Raw genomic sequence first — 18218 nt, forward strand, 5'->3', positions numbered from 1 at the left:
CAGGATCCACAACACCCCAAATCTGCCAACAGGCCCAGCACCCCATTCCATGATCCCACTGAACCCCAAATCCCCCAGGATCTGCAGCACCCACCTCCTGATGATCCCATTGCACCCCATATCCCCCAGTACCCCCGAATCTTCATGACCCCAGAACCCGAAATCCCCAGTACCCCAAATCCCCCCAAACCCCCCACCCCCCCAAATCGGACAAGTCAGGCCACCCATGATCTGTTCCATAGAAAATCACTGATTTTAGCAAAAAACCACCGTTTTACCCCTCCCACCCCCCAAAGCCGCCCCAAGAGGGGGTTCAGGTGGGGGTGTCCCCCGTGTCCCCCGGGGTGACCCCGGCGGTCACTTGGTCGCGCCGCCAGAGCTCCTCGACCAGGGCGTCCAGGACGGGGGCGACCCGGGCCAGCCCCGGCCGCGCCCCGCCGGCCCCCGCGGAGCCCCCTGCCCGCAGCACCCGCAGCCCCTGCGCCCCCTCGAAGGCCCGCACGTCCCCCTCCGTCACTGCCGCGTGCGGGGCCAGGTCGAATCTGGGGTGGGGAGGGGACACAGGGTCAAGGGAAACAGCAGCGCCCCGGAAAATCCTCCCAGAAGCGCCCGAGGTTCATCGGGACTTGTGAACCCATGGGTGAGACCAGCTGGGAGCGTTATCTGCCTGCCCAGGGACTGAGTGGTTTGGAATCTGGGGGTGCAAACCCGGCTGTGTGGGGTGCACGGGGTCAAGGAGACACCAACACCCTGAAAAATCCCCCCAAAACCACCTGAAGAGGAATGGGGATTGCGAATCCATGGGCGCAATGAAGGGTTGCGCGTTATCAGCCTGCTGAGATAGCAAGTGCTGAGAAATCTGGGGGTGCAAACCTGACCGGGGAGGGACACAGGATCAAGGGAGACCCCGAAAATCCCCCCAAAACCCCCTGGAAATAACTGCGAGTTGTGACTCAAAGAACCCCCCCAAACCCCCTAAAAAATCAATGGGAGTTGAGGACCCATTGGTGTAAAGTGTTGCACGTTCTCAGCGCAATGAGGTATTGAGTGGTTTGAAATCTGGGGGTGCAAACCTGACTGGGGAGGGGGATATAGGGTCAAGGGAGACACCAACACCCCAAAAATCTCCTTTAGGGTGGCAAAAGCCCCTAAAAATAATCAGGAGCCATGAGCCCATCGGTGTAACCATTTGTGCACATTCTCAGCCTGCTGAGATACCAAATGCCGAGAAATCTGGGGGTGCGAACCCATTTTGGGGTGGGGGGGGGTCAAGGAACACCTAGAAAAACCCCGAAACCCCGTGAAAATCGGCAGGGGTCGGGAATCCATCGGTGTGCCGTTCTCAGCCCCTGCGATGCCAAGCGCTGAGAGCCCCGGGGGTGCAATCTCCCCGCCACGGGGTGACTTTTGGGGACCCCCAAAAGGATACTTGGTGCCCACGACCACCCTGACGAGGTGGCGGTCCCCGGGGCCCAGCACGCGGCCCATGAGCGCTGGCAGCTCCTCGAAGGACGCGCGGTCCGTGAAGGAGAACAGGAACAGGGCGGCGTCCGCCTCCTCCTTACAGGCCTGGGCACGGGGACACCCCTCACCGCGGGCTCCTGGGGGTGTCCCCCGCCCCAAAACGCGTCCCCCGCCCCAGAACGCGTCCCCCGCTCACGGGCAGCAGGTGCTCGAACTTCCTGAGCGCTCCGTCCCCGCAGTCCCAGAGGTGCAGCTGGAACAGGACGGGGCGGCCGCTGCCGCGGGGCTTGGCCGGCCAGAACAGCGTGGTGGCCTCGATGCCTGCGGGGACAGCGGGACTGTCACCCCCGGGACAGCCCGGGACACCCCGGGGTGTACCCAGGGTCTGGTCGTGGCCGGGGTGGCCTCGATCCCTGCGGGGACAGCGGGACTGTCACCCCCGGGACACCCCGGGGCGTACCCAGGGTCTCGTGGTGGCCTCGGACAGCGGGACTGTCACCCCCGGGTGCCCCCCCGCCGTACCCAGGGTCTCGTGGTGGCCTGGATCCCTGCGGGGACAGTGGGACTGTCACCCCCGGGTCCCCCCCCGGCCGTACCCAGGGTCTCGTGGTGGCCGGGGTGGCCTCGATGCCTGCGGGGACAGCGGGACTGTCACCTCCAGGTCCCCCCCCGGCCGTACCCAGGGTCTCGTGGTGGGCGGGGGGCGCGGGGGTCCCCCCCAGCCAGGCCACCAGCGCTGTCTTGCCGACGCCGCTCCTGCCGGCCAGGAAGAGTTTGTAGGTGACCGTGGGGACAGCCAGCGCGGGCGGCAGCGCCGGGCGCTCCAGCAGACCTGGGGAGGGCTCGGGGTCATGGCGGGGCTGAGAGCCCGCCTGGGGGGCGCAGGGGGGGCACGCACCGAACACTCTCCGCCGGTTCTTGTGCAGGATGGAGTCCAGGTAGGGGCGGCCGGCGGGGGACAGGAGCCAGCCCGGCTCCAGCGCCCAGTCCTGCTCTGCCATGGGCCCCCAAACCTGGGGGACGGCGAAGAGCCCCCCTTCCCCCATGGGGTCACTGCGAGTCTCCTTCTGACCCCACCCCAGGGGTACCCTCCCCAGGGCCCCTAAATCCTCCATCGGGTCCCTAAAACACCCGCCATGTCCCAGCATCCTCCCATGGGGTCCCCAAAACCACCCTGACACTGCTCTGTGGGGTGCCTGCCCCCCTTCCATGGGGTCTGTGCCCTCCCTATGGAGTCCCTGCATCCCCCCATGGGGTCCCTGACCCCTCTCTGGGGTCCCTGCAATCCCCTACAGGGTCCCACCGCCTTCCCATGGGTTCCCTGCCCCTCTCCGGTTCCTGTGCCCCACTCTGGGGTCCCTGTCCCCCTCAGTGTCCCTCCACCCTCCCAGGGTGTCCCTCACAGCCCCACACGGGGTCCCTGCACTCCCCCGTGGGGTGCCTGCCACCCCCGCGGGGTCTGTGCTGCCCCCAGCGGGCCCCGTGCCCCCACAGCATTTAGGAGGGGCAGGACCCAGCCCCTGTCCCCTCCCCGGGCCCGCTGCCCCCCGAATCCCCCCACGCCTTGTCCCCCACACCAATTTTCCCGCGCGGGCCCTTTAAGACGCGGCCCCGCCGCTCACCTGAGGCCGCTTCCGCCTCGCCGTGACGTCACGAAAACAGGCGGGGCGCTGCGGGGACCACGCCCATCCGCAGCTGCGCGTGCGCGGTGAGTGGGGGCGCGTGGAGCGCCGCTGGTGATGCGGATTTTGGGAGGTCCCCATCCCCCGCTCCCAGCCCGGCCGGGATTTGGGGTTCCCAACGGCCAGTGCTTCCAGGCTCTGGAGCCCTCCCTCATCCCTAATCACTGACACTTCTGAATGCTTTGGGCTCCAGCACCTCCCACGCTGGCAGGACTTGGAGTCCCAGTCTGCAGCCCCAGCAGGCTCTAGGATCCCCCTCCCCAGTTCCCATCTCCAACAGGCTGTGCGATCCCAAATTCCCAGCATTGGCAGGATTTGGAGTCCTTATCACCAATTTCCACCCCCAGCTGGCTTTGGGGTCCCTATCCCAAATTTCCAGCCCCAGTAGGTTTTGGGGTTCCCAATTCCCAGGTCTGGGAGGCTTTGACATCCCCAGTTACCATCTCCAGCAATCTTTGGGATCCCCATTCTCAGTTTCCATCCCTAACAGGGTTTGGTGTCTCCCATTCCCAGTGCTGACAACCTTTGGGTCCCTGTCTGTAATTCCCAACCAAGGCAGGACCTGGGGTCCACAGTTTCCAGCACAGGCTGGACATGGGTTCCCCAGTTCCCCTCCCCGCCCTGGCAGGTTTCAGGGTCTCATCCGAAACTTCCATCCCAAACAGGGTTTGGGATCCCTGAATTCCCAGCTCCAATAGGCTTTGGGATCCCCAGTTTCCAACCCCAACAGGCTTTGGGGTCCCCATCCCCAATTTCTGTCTCCAAGAAACTTCAGTGTCCCCAATTCCCTGTGTCCCCCTTTGCCTCCCTCACTGCTCCAACATCCCCTGTACAAATATTTCCCTTCTCTTACACAAAGACCCCAAATCCCCCCTTTCACCCCCAAACTTGTGGCAGCACAGCGAGAACTTCCCCTCCAAATCACTCCCACCCCACCCCTCCCCAAAAGCACCAACCATCCATCTCTTTTCCTTTTTATTTGTTAAACCACTAAAAATTCGTTGGGAAGGGGGGGAGGGACCCCCATGAACCCCCCCAAAATGTACACAAGATTTTAAATATCACCGGAATCGCTTCCCATTGCTGCGCTCGGCCCGGGAGTGACGGGGGGGACACCTGAGTCGCGGTGGGTGGGGGGGACACCTCGCTCACAGCACCAGCAGCTCCCGCGGGATTCGGGACAGGGACCCAAATTCGGGGTGAATCTCTCTGGAGGGCACAGAACATGCATCTCCCGGCGGGGAGCCCCGGGAGGGGAGCCCCGGGAGGGGGGCAGGATGTAAACTGGGAGAGCACCCCTGGAGGGATGCTCCGCAGGGAGAAGGACATCAAGGCGCCATCCATCCCCGGCTTTGACTCTTTTTTGGGGATGGATGACAAAAAACATGCAAAGGGGATGTGGGGATCGATGGTGAAGCCTCGACTGCCTTCCCCGCGGCCACGTGTGGAGAAGGAAAATTCCACAGCTCACCCGAGGTGCTCCTGAGGTCTGGGGATTTTTTAAGGGGGGGAAAATTGGATTTTGCTTTCCCTTAGGACAAATCAAATCGTTCTGGGATGAATGGAAGAGGTGGGATTCGACGAGGGGTTTATTTACAGAGGTGGAAACGCCGCGGGTGAAGCAAATCCCTCCCCGTCCCCACGCGGCTGGGATGGGATTTAAGGCTCCGACCGGCAGAAAGCTCAGTGGGAATGGAGAAGAACAATTTCGGGAAGAAGGGACCACGTCATGGCGCTGCCGGCTTGGGGAGGGCTCCCTGGTTTTAGGGTGCTGGAGGTTGTTGACCAAAACCTGGCAGAATGTGCCCCATTTCCCCCCCTTGAGGGGACAGGGAAGGAGGGGGTTGTCCCAGAAGGACGCACAGGTTCAATCCCTTCGGATTTGGATTTAATCTTTGCGGAAGGAGGCACGTGCAAAGATGAGGCGAAGTTACTGCATCGAGGCTGCCCTCACGTTTACCAGTATCTGTCCTTTTCCCTGGAAACCCACCCTGCTCCTGGGCTCCAAGGGGCTGCTTCAGCCTTGAACGGGTTTGGGCCGTTGAATGAAATGAAACCTTTAAGTCTAGAAGAGAATTGGCAGCCAAATATCTCTGTTTTGGGGGAATATTGGGATTTTCAGAGTACTTCTGCTGGTCAGAGGGGATCAGGGCTGATCCAGCAGGGCAGGGGGAGGAGGGATGCTAACAATCAAGATTTTTGGCATTTTGACACAAAAAAAAGTCCTTTCCTCCTTCTTTTGGTCCTGCCTGGAGGACAGAGACGAGAGCGGCAGGTGAGAGGCAAAATAAAAAGGCATCGTGTTTGTGTCGAGCAAAGGTTGGCAGCGCTGCGAGGTTCCCAGAGGGATATTGCTGTTTTCCTGACGGAGTCGAGCATGGAATTAATCAAGCTAACAGCCTCCTGCCTGCTGCAATTTGGGTTATTCCTAAAAAAACACTTCTACTCACAACCCACGAGGAATTTCAGAGATTGAGACTCACAAACACTTGGAGAATAAACCCAGGAGGATCCTGGCTGGCAGAACTGCCTGGCTGCTCACCCCGAATCCTCGGGTCCTTCCCCGCCTGTAAACACGACTCGCTCGCCTGGAGTCTAACTGGGAACTGCCGGGGCAGCGCTGGAGGGTTTGCTTGGACTTTTATTGGTTTCCTGCTCCCTAATTCACAGTTTGAACGCCTGCGTGTCGGGAAGGGGCTGGGGGAGGAGGAGGAAGAGCCGCAGGGACGGAGGGACGGGCGGCGGGCGGGGGCCGCATTATCTCTTTGCTCGCACAAAGTACAAGGCATTTGTTTTGGGGTAATATTTGACGTTTTGTTTCTTGTCCATCAGGCCACCGAATATGATCAGCTCCCCTCGGCCTTGCACCACCGTGTGTAAACTGGTCTCGGGCGGCCCCACCACGGAGCTGCTGTTGAACACTTTCCACTTGACTCGTCCCTGCTCCTTGGTGTCCTTAATGTCCAGCACGTACATCTGCATGGGCTTGCAGTTCATGCTCTGGTACAGCGGCTTGCCCACGTTCAGCGACTGCGGCGGGTGGTGCCCGAGGCGCCGGGCGATGGGGGGCAGCGAGTGCCCCTCGCCCTGGGTGGCGCTCGGCCGCACGGAGCCCGGCTCGGCGCCCGGGGACCCCGGGGACGAGGCCAGGGGAGGGCTCAGCGCGGCCGAGGCCGAGGCGGCTTTGGAGGAGAGGGCTTTGACGGCCTCGAGGCTGCGGCGGAGCGCGCCGGGGGACACGGCCCCGGGCAGGGCGGCGTGGGGCGGGGTGTGGATGCCGTTGGTGTGCTCCGGGGGGTTCCGCGTGCCTGCTGTCCTGCCCTCCGCGCCGTCCAGCTGGCACGGGAGGGACGTGGGCTTCTGCTCCCAGCCCAGCTCCGCGGAGGCCAGGCGCAGATCCCTCTGCTCCGGCAGCGAGCCCCGGCGCGGCGCCAGGGCCGGCCCCACCTTGAGGTCGAATCCCTCGGCGGCCGAGGGGGTGCTGGGGGACAGGGCCTGCACGGGGCTGTCCAGGGAGGCCCCGCCGGGCGGCGCCGCTCCGGGCGACACGGTGCCGCCGTTGAGCACCGGGGAACTGTCCCCTCTGGCCGGGGACAAGCTGCCCTCCCGCGAGCCCGACGGCGTCTGCCTGCGGGGCCGCAGGGTGCCCCAGCGGCCGTTGACGCAGGGAGCCTCGTCCGTGTTCCTGACGGGAGACTGGGAGCGGAATTCCCGCGTCTCGGGCACCAGGGCGGGCGGCGTGGCGCTGATGGGAGATGGGCGGGAGTTGAGGCTGGGGCTCAGCGGGGCTCTCCCGCTGGGAGCTTGGCTGAAGACCACGACGCACTGTCCCACCTGTGGGAGAGCAGGGAACGGACATCAGGAGAGCCTCGGTGCTGGGGAGAAGCGGTTACGGAGCATTTTGGGCAGGGAATAAAGAGGGAGGGGTGTGTGTGAGGGAGCAGGGACCCCTCGTGTCCGTACCCTGCAGGCAGGATGGCACCACAGCTCCGGGGCTCCGTGGTCCTCATTCTCCACCTTGAGCGGCTGCCACGTCCAGGGGTTGGCCTGCATGTGCAGCAACCAGGCGTCTTTGAACAGCTGGGGAGGGAAGGATCACACATTCGGGAGTCTGGCTGAGATTCAGGAGCCCAGGCTGAGTTTTAGCCCAGTTTACTGCTGGGCTCAGCCCACCAGGGCCATGGTGGGAGCGCTGCTTTGCTGCTGCAGACAGAGGATGCTGACCCAGAGCAGGAGCTGATCACCCATGAGTGACTACACCCCACTATGGGCATGGATAAAACCCTTCACTGCCATCTGCTATCCCAGTACAAAGTCAGGACTCATCCTGACGAGCCTCAGTGAACCCAGGGAGCTGCTCAGAGAGTGCCTGGGGTGATTTTTATTAATTAAAGCAGCTCCAGCAACAGCTAAACAGCTTCTCTGGAAAATCTACCAGGTGGGTAGACTTGGTGGCCCAGACTTGAGGAATAAAATGCCACCAATGTGCATCCCCCATCCCAAATCCAGTCCCCAGGTGCCAGGGGGATGGTGATGTCCCTGCTCCCCCAGGTGCTCACCGCATTGGGACCCCCGCAGCCTCCCAGGATTAAAATGGTCTCGTTGTCTATCACGATCTGGAGGAGACAAAAGAGAGTTTCAACCCAGGAAGGATTTTTGGCCAGGCCTCCAAGGGCAGACAGAGGCAGATTCTCGCTGCGTGGGCATTGCTGGGGTCTGTGTGCCCCAGGATGAGGAGTGGAGCTGGGATGGAGCTGGTTTTGCTGGGCCGGGGACAGAGCGGGATGCAGGGCTCATCCCACCCCTTGTCCCCAACCAGTTCCTCTCTCTGAGGAGAGCAGCCGCCCTTCCCGAAGCTCCGGGTCCACAACACTCCTCTGCAAAGGAGGGGAAGGTGGAAGGATTGTTTGGGAGGGCAGGTGCTGGCAGCAGTGTCTGATCAGTGCTGCCGCCGGGTGAGGGATCCCCGCGGGCTCCCTTCCCAGGCCATGGAAAGCACATTCCAGCACGGGCCATCCGAGCCCTGCTGGGACCAGCCACACTCTGGGGATCACTGACCACCCCAGATGGGGACACCTGCCTCAGGCCAGGTGACAGCCATGAGCTCCCTGCCCGGGCAGGTGCTGCTGGAGCCATGCTCGGAGCGGGAGCGATCCCGAGTCAATGCCAGGATCAGGAGAGCGGAGCAGTCACCAGGGCCCGGGGCCAAACCAGGCTGTGCTGCCTCTCCGCTGGTCTGAGGCGCCACGGGGCACGAGCGGGGTACAGCAGGGATGTGTTCATTGCAGCTCTGAGTCACTGGGGGACAGGGCCTGGGGGCAAGGGCTCCACAGATAACTCGGGAGGGAATGAATGAAGCTGGGGAGGGAGGCCGTGCCTGGCTTCCCTCTGGCTGAGCTCACCTGGGACTGGCCCCCGCGCGGGTGAGGGCTGGGCCCCGAGATGCTGGGCTTGGACCAAGCCCACTGCTCCAGATCCAGCACCCAGACGTCGTTGCTCCTGCAGGGATGAGACAACACGGGCTGAGGATACAAGCAGGCACGTGCAACTCGGGTTCAGGGCTGGGTTTTACGGCAGAAATGGGATTTTTGCAGGCTAGAGCCTTGGGATTTGCTGCGAGAGGTGAAGGGTGTGCTAAAGCAGCAGGCAGACCCCAAAATCCTGCAGAAAATTCCTCATGGGCAACCCCAAGACAATTCTGACCCCCTCGTGGCTCACAGGGGCACTTGTCAGCCACCCTGACCCCAAACTTACATCTGTCGGGATCCAAGGGAGCCCCCAAAAACGATCATTTTGTCTTCGATGACACAGGAGGAGTGTCCTGCCATGGGAGGGGGGCCGTGGGTGGTCATGATGCAGTTCCACCTGGGAAGAGAGGCAGGAACACATGCTCCAGTGAAGGAAAACGTTGGATGAAAGGTCAAACAAAAATCACAGAGGCCTGCAAAGTCCTCAAGAACATGTCATGGAGGAAAACCACAGGGAAAACCTCCAAATATCCAAATAGCAACTAAACTAATTAGAAATCCCAATGTGCTAAACATTTTTAAGGCATGACCAAGTCTCATGGCCAAGTTGGGAACATCTCCCCTTCCAATTAAGTTTGCCTCAAATTCTTTCCAAGAGAATTGGAAATCTTAATTACAGAGTTGTAATGACACTGCCCAAAGCGCACTGGATAATTGATACTTTGGAGGATGAAAAGTTCTCAGAGCAAGAGGAGCAGGAACCTTCTCTTTGATACAGCATTTTCCTTCTCACACACACCATCAGTGAGAAAGCTGGGTCTAAAATCAGCCAAACAGTGTTTAAACAGAAAAGGAAAATTCCTGCCAGCTCCATGGACACTGCTGGATGCTCCAGTCCCGGAGCTGTAAAGGCAGAGGTTGAAATGATGGAGAAATCTGATTTATCAAATCTCCCTGAGGGAGCTGAGTTTTGGATCATCACTGAAAACAAGACCTCCAGCGCTTTAGGCTTATCTCAGAAACACCTCAGTGCTCCCAGCCAAAGTGATAAGGCATTCAACACACCCAGGTTTCCCACCTGCACGGGGATGCTCAGGAAGCCTGGAGTATTTAGGTACAAGTCCAGAACGATATGGCAGCAACAGCACCCACGAGCTGCTTGGCAGCACCCTGTCCTCAGCTCTGCTGTGCTTGTGTGGCTTTTTTTTGTTTCAGAAAGAGCACTAGAGACACACCTGGGAAACCAGGACCACGCACAGCTTCCCAGGCATTCCTCCAGCTGCATTCCAGAGCCATTTCTCCAGGATCAAAGCCTGCTCTTACCAGTTTTTGGAGGGGGAGTACGTGTGGATCTCATCGAAGAACCTCTCGGGCTGGTGCAGGGGGTAAGGGCTTGGCCGGGTCCACCCCCCAAAAAGCACCAGCAAGTCCTTGTAGACCACCAGCGTGGCCCCAGCCTTGGGAGAGGGGTAGGAACCTGGAAGGGAGAGAGGAGAAGTCAGGAAAACCATGTTTGAACACAAGCTTCCAACTCTGCAGCATTTCTTCAGCGTCACAACGTGGAGACTCCACCTTTCCGAAAAAATGAAAATAACAGAAAAGAAAAAAAGGAAAAAAAAGGCAAAATTAGAGCTGGGAGCCTGGGAAGAAAATTCCTGCCAATTTGTGTCATGGTAATTAGTAGGAGCCTGAAAGCACATCTCAAACACAGCAAAACATCTGTCACTCACTGGCAGGAAATTGCCGGTTTTCCAGCTATCCCTCCAAATTATTGCTTTAGCGCTGAATAAAAGCAATAATTACCTCCAAATACCTCCTAAGTCTCTCCCCGAGGAAGGAGGGAGAAGGGAGACAATTCCAAGGCACCCGGAGTGGCTCGTGCAGATGTGTGGGGTGCTCACAAGTGGCAGCACTCACTGAACCCCGGGTTTGAGAGGAAGCCCTGAACTCTCTGGCTGTGAATGAAGTCATTCCTCGATTCTGCAGGAAGCAGTGCTGCTCTAAAAATTGTGGAAAACATTTTTGTGCGGCCCGTTGGAGGTTCAAAGGGCTCTGCAGGGAGCAGGGGCCTCCTGAGCAGGACCTGCACAAGGACAAGGTGACCTCTTGGGCTCGGTGCTGTGTCAGGATTTGCTGTGCTCAGACGGTTCCATAGGTCCCGAGGGCTTTCCTGAGCTCACCTCTCAACCTGCTGCTGCTCCTGTGGCCCCTGGCCACCGTATCCCAGCGAAGCTGCCCCATCCCTGGAAGTTTCCAAGGCCAGGCTGGATGGGACTTGGAGCAACCTGGTCTAGTGGAACATGACCCTGCCTATGGCAGGGGGTGGAATGGGATGAGCTTTAAGGTCCCTTCCAACCCAGACCATTCTGGGATTCTGTGATTCCTGTGGAAGATGTCCCTGTCCATGGAAGGAGGGTGGAATGAGATGAGCTTTAAGCTCCTCCCAACCCAAACCACCCTGGGATTCTATGGTTCTTAACCCGCTCAGAGCAGGAGCAGCCTCAGTGCAAGAAACCTGTTGGCAAGAGCAACTATCAAAGCCTTCGATTCCTTTGAATTTATGTTGGGAAATCGGCCGCTGCAAAAGCCCAGTCCCTGCCTGGCCCTGGAGCCAGAGGTGCTGTGTCTGTGTCAGCACCCTGCTGATGTGAGAGGTGCTGAGCTGCTTCCCAGGAACAGCTGAAGCCTTTGCAGGGCCTGACTCCAAGCACGCTCCTTCCCACGGCCATCACCAGCACCTGGTGCACTGCTGCAGCTCCACAGCCACCCCTTCAGTCCATCCTGGCATCCCCAGCCCAGCACATTGTCCAGCTCCACAGCCACCCTTTCCAGTCCATCCTGGCATCCCCGGCCCAGCACACTGCTCCAGCTCCACAGGATCCCTTCCAGTCCATCCTGGCATCCCCGGCCCAGCACACTGCTGCAGCTCCACAGGATCCCTTCCAGTCCATCCTGGCATCCCCGGCCCAGCACACTGCTCCAGCTCCACAGGATCCCTTCCAGTCCATCCTGGCATCCCCGGCCCAGCACACTGCTCCAGCTCCACAGCCACCCCTTCAGTCCATCCTGGCATCCCCAGCCCAGCACACTGCTGCAGCTCCACAGCCACCCCTTCAGTCCATCCTGGCATCCCCAGCCCAGCACATTGTCTAGCTCCACAGGATCCCTTCCAGTCCATCCTGGCATCCCCAGCCCAGCACATTGTCCAGCTCCACAGGATCCCTTCCAGTCCATCCTGGCATCCCCAGCCCTGTGGCTCTGAGCCTGGCTCCGCGAGCGGGGCAGCTCAAGGGCACGGCTCACATGTGGCCACCTCTCTGAACCAGCCGATGCTCCCACCTGGCCCCTGTCCCCTCCCCTGTTCCAGCAGGACTCAGAGACACAATTTTAGCAGGGAATGACACCCAGAACAGACTATTTTTAAAAGAAACCAGAGCAGCTATTTTAGGATGTTGCAGCTGAGGGAAGCAATTCCATCGCGATGGGTTCCAGGTGCTGGGAGGGAAGAGCCCAGCAGAAAGCAGCCCCTGGCCTGATGCAGAGATGGCCACGGTGTCCCTGAGCCCTTCCCCAGGGATAGCGCATTCTGCTGCCCTCAGCCTCACGGAGATGAGGGAAAAATGGGAATAAAGCTCTGCAGAAGCACTTAATGCAAGGTAATGTGTGGCCAGAGCTGTACCAAGGTCTCCGTGAGGACGAGATGCCAGTGAGGGTCACATTTGGTTACTCCTTGTTCCTGAATTCCAGTTTCCCTGGCTCGTTCCATGTGTGCAATTCATTAACCCACACCAGCAGGTTTCCAGCCTAAATAATTCCCCAGCAGTGCAGAAAGTTTTTCTCCTAAGCCTGGCACCTCAATAAAACATTTGTACCAGAGCTTGTGAATCGCAGCTGGGTGAAAGCACCAGTAATGCCACAATGTGCTGGGGTTAAACTGAATTATTTTTAAACCAAAAGGGGCAGCTAGAGTCATTCCAGGATGGAAAAACATTGGCACCTTGCTCAGAAAGGTCTGGGATAGAGCAGTGAGGAAAGTCACCCTCCCACTGCTGTAACCTGAAGGTCAACCCCGGCCTCAGCCAAGGAGACAATTCCCAAGTGAGTCAGAGCCGTGCAAACAGCCCAGGGCAGAGGCCAGCCCCGGTTTTTCAGGAAGCTTTGCCTGTTATTGGACATTGTACGGATGTAAATGAGCTGAGTTTCATTCTGCAATGCAGGAAAACTCTGCATTTTCCAAGTCAAAGAAGTGCTGGCCTCTCAAAGCCTCTTCCAACAGCAAAACTGGGATATCTGTGGATGCTCTCCGCAAATGAGATGCACCACAAGCATTTCCAGGATCTTGTGCTGGAGCAGGAATGTGTGGAAATCCGGAGAATTAATGCTGTTTATCCCTAAAGCAGGGGAGAGCTGCTGGGTGCTGGGTCCTCAGGAAGGGCAGGAACATCCCGAGGGAGCTGCTGGAACGGGAAGGCAGCGGCAGCTCTGTGAGCTCAGGACTCAGGCATGCGGAGGAGCCCGGCAGAGAGGGACATCAAAGGGACCGAGGACCTGCTCAAAGTCCAGCCCTCTGGAGCTCTGGAGGATGTGGGAGGTGGGAGCGGCCCTTCAAAGACTCCCAGGAACACACGGGATCCCCTCTGGGATAGCGCACGGATTGGGCTGAGGAGCCATCAGAACTTCCTTAATGAATTGCACTGGGTCCCACTGGTCCCAGTGGGGAACCGCTGCAATCCCGAGCTCCCCACCCCAGTAACCCCACCCAGCCCAACATCCAGGCTATCCCTCCACAACACCACTACCCAGGCTATCCCTCCACAACACCACCCAGGCTATCCCTCCACAACACCACCCAGATTATCCCTCCACAACACCATCCAGATTATCCCTCCACAACACCATCCAGGCTATCCCTCTACAACACCACCCAGGCTATCCTTCCGTAACACCACCCAGGCTATCCCTCCACAACGCCCTCCAGCCCAACATCCAGGCTATCCCTCCATAACACCATCCAGGTTATCCCTCCATAACACCCTCCAGCCCAAAATCCAGGTTAACCCTGCTGGGGATAAAGGTTGGAGCAGGCTGAGGGTGTAGCACAGTTCACTCCCAAGCACAGCAGGCTCCATCCCTGCACAGCTGACGTTGTTCTTTCGGCTGAGATGAGGAGCTAAAAGCTAGGCTGAGCTATTTTTTTCCCAGCTGATGGATTTTCCTGGCTCGCAAAGCCAAAAAACCAACCAACCAAAGACCTCTGGCTTCCAGAGATGTTTGGAAAAGAAATGCCAGCCTCTGATTGCTCCCGACACGAGCTCTGGGTGTTTTATCTGTGTTGGATCTGTCCTTATAAGCAGTTTTTCAAGCCCAGTTATCCAGCCCTCAAAAGCCACCGGAGCCGCACACGCGTAGATTAACGGGAACAAAGGAAAAGCCAGGCTTGAAGGGCATGTGGGACACAGAGTGCCAGACCAGCCCTTTACCTCTGGAAAGGGCAGCCCTGAGAGACTCCAAAAACCAGCTGGAGCGGGGAACAGCAATGGTCACCCGTGGTTATCTGCTGGGATTGCCCAGGAGAAGGATCGGCTCAGGTCAATCGCTGGGGTTCGGGGAATATTCCACAGCAGGGGCTGGAGTGGGTCTGCACGGACCGGGGGGAGGGAACACATGGAAAGAGTTGTGACAAGGGCATCGGTACTGAGGAGCTTTAAATCTGGAGAAGGATGGGATGGGAGCTGCAGCCAGGAGCTGTTTCTGCTGGATCTGGTGGATCCTGCAGGGAGCTGACACTGCGGCCGATTGGGTTTCCACAAACACCCGGAAAAGCAAAGCCACGTGTTCCATCTCAAAGCTGGGAAATTAAAGGGAGCTGCTCCAGCACCCCATGGATTTCAAGGTGCAAAGGAATTCAAGCTCCCAGGTTGAAAAGCCACCTGCAATTTTGCACTCCAGAGGTACAGGAAACCATACCTGGAAAGGGCTCGGTGCTGTCCTTTCACAGGAATCCTGGAATGGTTTGGGTTGGAAGGGACCTTAAAGCTCATCCCATTCCACCCCCTGCCATGGGCAAGGACACCTTCCACTATTCCAGGGTGCTCCCAGCCCTGTGCAGCCTGGCCTTGGACACTTCTTCCCAAGGCAGGATGGTGCCTGTTTTGCACTCTCAGTTGTCCCAACCCTGCTCACCACGAGTTTTGTGTTTCCATGCTCAGACAGCAGCAGAGCCACATCCAGGGGCTGGTTTTTAGTCTGGCTGGACCTGGATTTTCAAATCCCAGTTTCTAGCCTGGAACTCTCATGCACCCAGGCCAAGGGATGGCCCTGACTACAACCCAATCCACAGAGTTCCATCCCAAACTTGTGTGACAGAGTGAAATCCCCAAATCCTTCCCCTTCAACCGGAAGCGAAACCAGAGAAGGAAAAAACAATAAATCCTTCTGCTTCCCAAGCCAGCTGGGATTTTTCCACAGCAGTCAGCAGATTCCCTGCCAGGTTTCCCAAAGGGAAGAGGACAAGCTGGTGAGCAGCAGTCCAGAGGCCAGAAGAGAATGAGCATCCCAGCAATCCCAGCACTAGCACTGGCTTTGGGAGATGCCAAAGGAGCACTCCTGTGGGAAAAGGAGACATCCCCACTGCACACCCACTCATCCACAAAGTCAAAACTAACACTGAGCACTCTGCTCAGCTGCCTCTGATCCAGCATTTGACATTCACCTGTTTTTAATCCCAAAACAGAGCACTGGGATTACGAACATGTTCCAGACTAGTTCTGGCCAAGCCTGCCTAAACCTTAGAGCCTCTAAAAGCCACAGAAGTATCATCTTCTCTTACCAAAACCACAGGCAATTTAGTGTTCCCTTCCAGAAAAACCCCAAATTCCATGCTGGGAAGCAGACAGGAATTCAGCCTTGCAGGAGTTTTAAGGAAAAACCAAACAAATCTCTGCTGATTTGCCTCCTCAGCAGAGAGACAAAACCTCTGCAGACACAAATAACCTCTTGGGAAGGAAGCGGGCGAATATCCCGAGTTTATTTGCAATTTTGGGGGGCAGGTCAGCAACCCCCTGATGTTGACATGCAGACAGAATTCCCAGTGTGGGATTTTCCACCCTGCAGAGACTCGGGACTGTGGTACAAGCCCAGTCAAACCCCGGCGTGGAAGCGAAGGTTGGTTTCTCGCAATCCCTGGGAGGTGCAGGCAGAAGCCCCGGGGAGGATCAGTCACCTCCACGCTGTTGCAAGGTGCCCGTGGGTATTTTTTTAACCCCGGCATTTGTGAGGTGCTGCCACTCCGATAAAGGCGTGCAGAAGGAGAGGCAGTGCCCTCTGAACCCCGTGCAACTGGATTTACTGAGTCACTCTGTGCTAATGCCTGGCAAAAATGTCCTCATGCAGCATTGAGCAAACAGTGCTGAGATAACCGCGCCAGAACGCCGCGGGCTCGGCCTCTTATCTCCCAACAGCCCCGGACGGGATCGCCGCAATTCCTGCCGCAACTCCCGCAGCTGCACTGCAGGAGAGGCTTTACGGGGATACACCCTGCCCCTCTCCCCGGCAGCAGTGCCCCGAGGTGCCGGGAGCTCCGCGGGGTGAGGTCACCCTTCCCAACCATCCTTTGGGAAAGGCGGATTGGGCCCCGTTCGAGGAGCTGCTCTTGCAAAAGCCGCCGTTCCCTCTCTCCGTGGGCGGAATCCCCAGCATCCTCCTCGCCCAGCTTCCACGCTGGTGTTTTTGTTCCCCCTGAAGTGACGCTGCCCCGCAGACTTCTCCGGTGGTTTCACAGCCTGACACCTCCCCAGATCAGCCCCTGTGCAACTGAAGAGCTCAGCGCTCCCAGAGAGGGCCGAGCGTCTCCTGGCGCTCGTGTTCCCTGCAGGAGGCGAGGGAAGGGCTGGGAATTGGGCTCGGGCTCCCCAGCTCTGAGGAGGGGGTAACTGCAGGGCAGGGGGGGTCGGGGTGGGACAGCGGGGCTGTGTCCAGCCCTGCTGAGCTCCGCACTTTTCACTCCCGATTTGTTTCCCGCGGCGCGAGGGAGGCGCCCCAGCGTTGGAGGATCCCAAAATGAGTGGTGTTCCAGGAAATGGCTGCTGTGTAATTTGGTGAGGTTACAGCTACCACGGGGCTCCAAACCTCAACTATCCTCTAAAGAGCACCCTGTAGGCACAGCCAGAGAATCCCAGGATGATTTGGGATGGAAGAGACCTTAAAGCTCATCCCATTCCACCCCTTGCCATGGGCAGGGACACCTTCCACTGGACCAGGGTGCTCCAAGCCCTGTCCAGCCTGGCCCTGGGCACTTTTGGGGAAGGGGAATCCACAACCCTTCTGGATGCAGTCAGAGGGAGGAAGTGCAAAAAGCCTGGGAAGAGCCAGGGCTTTGCTGTTCCCAGTAATTGCTGCAAGGACAGCAGTTATTCACTGACACCCAGCACCATCCCACTGAAACTCCCAGCGCAGGAAGGGAAATTCAGTGCAGCTCTTCGCACTCCCCTCCTTCGCTGTCTCCCCCTTCACTCCCATTTTCAACCCATCAGTTCCTGAACTTTGCTCCCTCCACGCCAGGGAAGCACTTTTCTCCTTCATTCCAGTAATTCCAGCCCTGAGCGCCAAACTCCCTGAATATTTCATGGCAGGAACCAAAATCCACCTTTGGACTGCAGTCAAGCACGAGCGAGGGCTCTGCTGTTCCGTGTGCCTACCCCCTCTCCGGGAGTTCTACAGCAGATGCTTTGGGGAAAGATCAAAATCAGGCTACAGAACACCGGGATGCCGAGAGGCTTGGCAAGCACACGGCGCTGTGTGCGGATTACACTGCCCCGGGAACGCTGCCTGCTCAATCCCGAGGATTACACACGTAACCCTGGTGGACTGAGTCCTCAAGGCAAAGGCTGGGCTGCCTTGGAAGGAGTTCTTGCCGATAGATGTCAGCACAGCCTGCCCGAATTCCCCAGGAGGATCCTTCCCTCCCAGCTGACAGTGCGGCCGTGGGATAGCGGGGTTTATCCCGCTGACCCCACAACGGACAGGGAGGTACCTGCCCCGGGGGCAAGGCCTGTCACAGACCCAGGAAAGCGGAATAACTGGGTGTGAAACGATCAGGGAATTTATGAACAGGGAAACCATCAGCCCTGGGTGCCTCCCACGCCTCGGGAAGGAGGGATCGGCTCCCTCTGAGGTGCAACACATTCATGAGATGTGAGACACCACCAGAGTCAACAACCCCGTGTGTGGCTCCGGGGTTTTGAGCCTTTTTCCTGAAAAGGAAATAAATTGGAGATGCTTTGTCTGAGCCACAGTTTGCAAATTCCTCGGCTCCAACCAAACTCGGACGAGCGAGAAATTAAATTCTCCGCAGGGCTGGGAAATCAAACGTCAGGAAAAAGGAAAAAACCAAAACTGATAGAAAAAAATCCTCCTGGAAAATCCAGCCTAACTTCTGCCTAGGTTAAAGGGATGACAGTCCTGCACTTTGAGATCATTAAAATGCAAATTGTTCTCCAAGTGCTTTCCAAGTTGGAGGAGGGAGTACCAGGTACTACTACTACTAGTACTAGTACCAGCTACTACTACTACTAGGAGGGATTCCTGCTCAACCCTGGGAATGTCC

The 18218-nt window shown here is 58.3% G+C and overlaps 2 protein-coding genes across 3 annotated transcripts in view; both read right to left on the reverse strand.

The window, feature by feature from the left end:
* Positions 1-227: 227 nt before the first annotated feature.
* On the reverse strand, positions 228-2981 carry CPLANE2 (ciliogenesis and planar polarity effector 2). 2 transcript variants are annotated; one of them, XM_038159604.1, is made up of 6 exons: positions 2363-2981; positions 2144-2220; positions 1925-2012; positions 1661-1785; positions 1430-1569; positions 228-542 (listed from the first exon to the last, which is right to left on the reverse strand). In XM_038159604.1, exons 1-6 carry the CDS (start codon positions 2706-2708, stop codon positions 314-316), a joined length of 1005 nt encoding a protein of 334 aa, XP_038015532.1. In that variant the 5' UTR covers positions 2709-2981; the 3' UTR covers positions 228-313. The 2 variants fall into 2 exon arrangements, with proteins under 2 accessions (XP_038015532.1, XP_038015533.1); XM_038159605.1 differs by lacking the exon at positions 1925-2012 and having other exon boundaries at positions 2144-2296; positions 2363-2977.
* A 1133-nt stretch (positions 2982-4114) lies between these two features.
* FBXO42 (F-box protein 42) overlaps positions 4115-18218 on the reverse strand; it is a 46704-nt gene continuing 32600 nt past the window's right edge. The window contains exons 5-10 of the mRNA XM_038159635.1: positions 9938-10091; positions 8901-9011; positions 8549-8645; positions 7706-7762; positions 7110-7226; positions 4115-6980 (exon numbers count right to left, since the gene is read on the reverse strand). Coding sequence (XP_038015563.1) covers positions 5904-6980; positions 7110-7226; positions 7706-7762; positions 8549-8645; positions 8901-9011; positions 9938-10091 — 1613 coding nt within the window. The 3' untranslated portion in view covers positions 4115-5903. The remainder of the gene's footprint in view (positions 6981-7109; positions 7227-7705; positions 7763-8548; positions 8646-8900; positions 9012-9937; positions 10092-18218) is intronic.

This window comes from Motacilla alba, chromosome 21, assembly GCF_015832195.1.
Source record: "Motacilla alba alba isolate MOTALB_02 chromosome 21, Motacilla_alba_V1.0_pri, whole genome shotgun sequence".
Lineage (NCBI taxonomy): Eukaryota > Metazoa > Chordata > Aves > Passeriformes > Motacillidae > Motacilla > Motacilla alba.